The sequence below is a fragment of the Aplysia californica genome, unplaced genomic scaffold, assembly GCF_000002075.1.
Source record: "Aplysia californica isolate F4 #8 unplaced genomic scaffold, AplCal3.0 scaffold00115, whole genome shotgun sequence".
NCBI classification, from domain to species: Eukaryota; Metazoa; Mollusca; class Gastropoda; order Aplysiida; family Aplysiidae; genus Aplysia; species Aplysia californica.
In genome coordinates this window covers 131,552-137,629 of record NW_004797385.1, presented here as the reverse complement: position 1 = coordinate 137,629, position 6,078 = coordinate 131,552, and the positions used below count along the sequence as shown (strand labels likewise).

At 43.2% G+C, this 6,078-nt stretch overlaps 1 protein-coding gene across 1 annotated transcript; it reads right to left on the bottom strand.

The window, feature by feature from the left end:
- Positions 1-208: 208 nt before the first annotated feature.
- Positions 209-1,348, bottom strand: LOC101857479. The gene has a single exon (XM_005095865.1). The coding sequence runs from the start codon at positions 1,346-1,348 to the stop codon at positions 209-211; it is 1,140 nt and encodes a 379-aa protein (XP_005095922.1).
- Positions 1,349-6,078: the final 4,730 nt, after the last annotated feature.

Genomic DNA, 6,078 nt, shown 5'->3' with positions numbered 1-6,078 from the left:
CTGTGCGGTAAATACTTTTTATTTTCAGATGGACGCGCAGAAAAGGCCATCCGTTCCAGAGGTAGGTACGCGTAGTTTAATGTCAATCTATGACGTTGAAAATATTATTGTTTGAAATGATGAAAAAAAATTATTGTCATATAATACCTTAAATCAAATAGCTCAGTGCAGCTGGAATTAAAAGTTATTCACAAAAAAATCTGTGATACTATGGTTTAGAGCCTTGGCTTCCACGACCGAAAGAGAACGTCTGAGAGAAAGTTGCCTTGAAGCTGGAGCTCATGGACATGAACACGAAAATGTTCACGGCGCCGTTAGAGAGGTCAAAAATGAACAGCACGTAAGAGATGACGAGAAAGAGGTTGTGATAATTCCGCAGAAAATAAAAATCGTAGATGAGATACTTGGCCAGATAGAGCGCGATCCTTGGAGACAAGTTAACCACGTAGATTATGATGATGACCAGCAGCATCTTGACCACTTGCTTGTCACGCCCAGACAACTGGTTGCCTCTCTGACCTTGACCCAGATCTTCTCCTCTGCCGGCGCTGCTACTGGCTGACCGAAACTTTGAAGATTTCTGTAACTGAAACACAATGATTGAAGTGCAAACCACGATGACTACGAAACTAAACATAGGCCAAATAATACCGGAAAGATTGTAGTACTCGAATAAAGGGCCCTCGTTTTCTTGATAAAATTCGTTGTATTTGTAGATGATCACAGTTTTGTTGTAAGTATCATCGAAGACCCTGTACACGTCATAGATGCCCCAGATCACTGCAAATGATCCTAAGACAACTACGGAGATAGCGGTACAAACGGCAAATGTGAACTTCGGGGTGAGAAGAAATTTGACTTGGAAAGGGATACTCACGCAAAGACAGCGCTCTAGGGCTACGTAAGCTGCCAAGACGCTGGACACGTAGCTGGAGAAACATATGAGATAATTAAACGCCACAATGCCCACGTTTGTCCAACTCTTTTTGGCAGCGGCGTCGAATAGACCGATTGGACCCGCCATTCGCTGTAAAGTTCCTGCCATGCATTTGACCAAGTCCCAGAAGGCGATGTAACTCATGGAGATATTGACGCTGTCTTTGAAACCCTGACGATAGAACACTACCAGGATTATGGCGTTTGTGACCACGCCCACTACCGAAATGACGAGGGACAAGCAGAAGTCGATGACGATTTCGGAGACCTGACGCACGTTGGTTTTGACGAAATACTCTGAGGGGCTGAACACTTCACTTTCGCCTTTGCTGTCCACACGTTGTCTCAAGACTTCTGATACCAACACACTCGTTGTTGTGGAGAAGATGGCTGTCACATTTGAAGATGCCATTTTTGCTGAAATATAAATGTGCATTTGTAAATTTTGCTCATCATCATCATCATCATCATCATCATCATCATCATCATCATCATCATCATCATTATCTGCAACAGCAGTAGCAGCAGCAGCAGCAGCAGTTTTGTAGAAAAGGCAGAGTAGAGAAGGAAAGTCTTGAGTAATGTTTGGCCAGTAAATATGACGAGCTTTTTACAAGCTTAACTGAAACTTATACTTACTAAAATGGCTTAACGGTTCACCTCTAAAGCTTCTTCAAAACCCCTCTGAGAGTCAAACTAAGGGGAGTGCTGTTTATATTGCAATTGAAAGGGCCTAACAAAGGAGGTCTAAAAGGGGGCCCATTTGTCTCTCAGCAGGAGCCATGTCACGGGGCCGATTATTATTGAGAAATTGATGCATTATCAAACATTACCTACCTCAAGGACAAGGAGAGTTCTTTCCACTCACAGACAGACGGTTGATTGCATGAACATGGAATAGACAAACGAAAAGTTTGAGCCATCTCTAGAGGGACTGGTCAGGAATATATATATATATATATATATACATATACAGAGAGAGAGAGAGAGAGAGAGAGAGGGAGAGAGAGAGGGGGAAAGCGACAAAGAAAGAGAGAGAGAGAGAGAGAGGAGAGAGAGAGAGAGAGTAAGAGAGAGACAGACAGAGCGAGAGGTGGTGACCGCGGAGGAGGAAGTGGGGCCACTCAAAACAGTAAAACTAGAAATAATAAATACATGTATATTAATATTACATGAGCTGGGGATCAATGACAGTGATGGGTCTTCCAATCCAGCGTACCATACCTATTTGTGTTAGTCCCTGTTTTCACTGACACGGATCTGGCGAACGGAGATTTGTTGACACCAACAAACCTATACTCCGTCTTTTTAGGGGAGGGGGGGGTGAGAGCAGGTGTGTTCCCACAAAGTGCACGAGGCAGAACCCACCGATGAGTGGGAATTGTAATGCTGCTCACTAATAGACTCCATCTCTCCCTCGAGCAGATTTCCTTGAGAGGATGTCTATAATTGTCTAACACCTCCACTTATGTTATCAACACACCCTCTGTGGCTGAGAAGGAATCCGCCAGTTTGAGAGTGTGTTTGCAAGGATGGATCGAGCAGAATGCCTGACTTGCTCTCTGGCAGTGGACCCTCTTTGTAAAGGCACAACGATCAAGGACGTGGCAATCCAATGGCTTTCCACTAGGCCAGAGTCTCACGCAAGAATGCACAACTGTAGCTAATAGTCGTTCGTGGCTGAGAATAGGCTCAATGAACCCTACAGGAACTACTCGGTCACAGAGCAGTTAGGCATTTCAGTCTAATGAAAACACCTTGTATCCTCTAATCCTCAACCTGCACAGCCTCTTCTCGAAGTGGGAGGCAGTCAACTGACCCGCCAGTCCTCAATGCCATGACAATTGGAGCTCGGACATCGCTTCGTTAAACAAGGTCCGCGCCAGGCAGTGCAATCGCTGGGCTTCTCTGAGGGAGAAGTCAGCTACTGGTGTTACACACAAAATTTGGAGCTAAAACAGCAAGTAAAAGATCTCGGTGTGAGAAAGGAGCCAATTATAGCACCAAACAAAAAAGAGTTCCCTCAACCTCTGACAACATAAATATGCGTTTTGGGGAACAAGAAACTCCTGAAAACACTGAGGGACAGGAAGATTCTTGTTGTCCTCTTTCAAGAAACCCTAACACAAAAGTACTGACCTAAGCCTCACAGGATTCACAAGCCACACCTGCACATGCCCAGGAAGCCTTGGTGTAGTCATTTACCATGCAAAATTGTGTTCAGGGAGATTCGCACACTTACCCTCCGCCCAACTGATAGGTTTCCATAAGGCCACCATATGGCACATTGGTAGGAAGTACACACTCTACAATATTTACTGCTCCCCCCCCCCCCAAGACAACATGCCACATGTCTGATATACAAGCACATCATTTGCTAGGGTGACTCCAATTGCCAGTATCCTAAATGGGGCTACACAAACGACAAAAGCACAGGCTGAAAGATGGAGGAGCTATGTGAAACCAGCAAACTGTCTGTGTTGCAAGATGTCGATTCCACTCCTACCTTACTTCACAGATCCCATTTGACTCTCAGCCAGCCTGGTCTCACCATTTGTTCATCCAACATTAAAAATTCCTGTCGCATCGAAGTGATTGATGACATAGAAAGTGATTACAGGCTTACCAGTACACGGATTACCTCTTCTCCTGCCTTCAACCAACCACGGAGGACTCGATGGAACCTTACGAAAATCAACAAGGCAACATCTGAACATACCTCAGACAAATTGCTCTCAAGATCTTTTTGATCAACAAATCACGTATATAACAGTCTTAAAGCTGCATCACAGCACACTCCACGCTGAAGATATTTCAAACCCTTTTGAAGTGAAGAAATCCAGACTGCTGTGACAGAAAGACAAAGTGCTATACAGTTATTGGAAAATTCACCGTCGCCAGTAACCAGAACCAACTACAACAAGACCTGCTCCCAGATGAGAATCACTGATAGAAAAGCAAAAAAGAGAAATGGACACATACTTGCAAAGATCTCGACCTCCGCCATAGTGGAACAAAGGCTTCGTCTCTTGTCAATCTCTCAGAAGAAAGACAGAAAAGTAACTGCAAACCTATTTCTTTTCAAGCAACACCATCAAAGAAGGTCAGAAGAAAGCGGAACATTTCAACCAGCACTTCTCCTCAGCAGACTAATTGACTCAAACACATACCTCATGAACAAAGCAAAGCACAAAGAAAAAAAACCTGTTGTAAACAACTCACTGTTTGAGGAAAATAGCAGCTTGATGGAACTCAGTCAAAACAAAAGAATCCCCAGGACCAGACAGAATACACAACGGAATGCTGTGCAACCTTGGCTCTGAAGGAAAAGAAATTCTACGTTGCCTAAAATTATACGTGGACAACAAGGGGAATACTAAAAGCATGGAGAATAGCCCAGATTATACAGTTCGGGGAAAATGAGAAACCACCTGGAGCAGTAAAAAGCTGCCGACCTATTTCTCTAACATTGTGCACCAGTAAGCTTGCTGAAAAAATGGTAAACAACCGCCTCTACTGATACCTCGAGTACACTAACAGCTTGAACCTACATCAAGCAGGATTCAAAACAGTTAGCAACATTAAAGACCAACTTTTTAAAACTAACTCAAGATATCCAGGATAGATTTCAGGAGACGAAATACACTGTCGCTATCTTTGTAGACCTCCAACAGGCGTACGATAGAGTGTGGAGAAAAGGTCGGTCTGCTCGTGCAATGATGGAACTTGGGAAACCGGCAAACTTTTAAATGGATCGAAACATCGAAACTTGGAAAGTAAGGTGAACAATGCCCACACGTCACGAGAAGTAATTGAGAAAGGCCTGCCTGAGTTGAACTTTACTACTGTTTTTCTTCAACGGTGTAACGAACGTGCTGAAATCCGAAAAGACTTCCCACACTGATGATTTCGCTCTTTGGTAGACACACCACAGCATGGTAGTAGGGGCAGAGAGATAAGATGAAGACCTCAAGAAGCTCCACAAGTACTGTCAGAAAAGGAGGCTTAAAATAGATTGCACCAAAACAGTACACATCATTTTTTTAAAGAGCAATAAAACAGCCAAAGAAAAACTTCAACTGAAGATAAATAATGAATACCCAAACCTCTCAGAGAAGGACAACTAATATACTTAGGAGTAAAACTTGACCAAAGTCTGACCATTAAAAGCCATGTGGAGAGGAAAAGGAACAAGGTGAAGAATCCAACTTTTGAACAAACTTACAAGCAGATAATAGGAAGCAGACAAACAAGCTATGAGAATCACATACATTGGTTATGTCCGATCGTTCCTAAAATACAGCAATAGCCTACTCCCTGTGTTAGGCTCAACGACTTGAAACAGCCTTGACAAAGCCCTAAATAAAGTACTTTGTTTCATAAACGGTGGCACGAGATCCACGCCTACTGTTGCACGTGAAATCCTTTAAAATGTAAAACCTTTGGTAAGTCGCAGAGATAAAGCAGGTTTTTGGGCTCCATGATAGAACCTAAAGAATGTGCTTCAGCTACCCAAACAGGGAGTTTGTGAAAGAAGATCTAATAATGGATCACATCACAGAACTATTGGATATTCAATATCTGCCGCATAGCTGAAAAGAAACAAAAAGAGTGAACCAAACTATTCCTCCTCTCTTTTTTTAAATAACCATTACAACATCTCTTAATAAAGACAAAGAGCAAAATCTTCAGACCCAATAGTGTTGACGCTTGCTTTACATCAAACAATCGACGGCTATTCAGAACACGTCGATACAAACAGCTCACCGAACAAAAGGCACAACCAATGCAGGGATGTGGAATACTCATACAAAACCTACCTTGAAGTTCCAATAATCTCTGCAGCCTTTGGGGGAGAAATGCAGCAACTATAATGCAGAAAAAACGAGGGCAACTGAAACAGAGCTGTACCATCTCTGAACAGTTTGTTTTTTTTAAAACTGTGTCACAATTTGCTCAATATCAGATATTATCTTATTTCGAGCACCACTTGCGAGAGCTGTAAACTCTTGACCTCGGTGTGTCCAATAACAGGGGGGAAACTGCAGGAACTCACGGCGTTAGAACTGGGCCTGACCACCCGGTCGTGGATCAGGATCAAAGCGAAGAGATCATTACAGAGCAGACACACTTGCCAAAGGG

What these genes read in the sequence shown, in the direction of transcription:
- LOC101857479 (XM_005095865.1), bottom strand. Translation starts at nt 1,348, where the DNA reads ATGGCATCTTCAAATGTGACAGCCATCTTCTCCACAACAACGAGTGTG.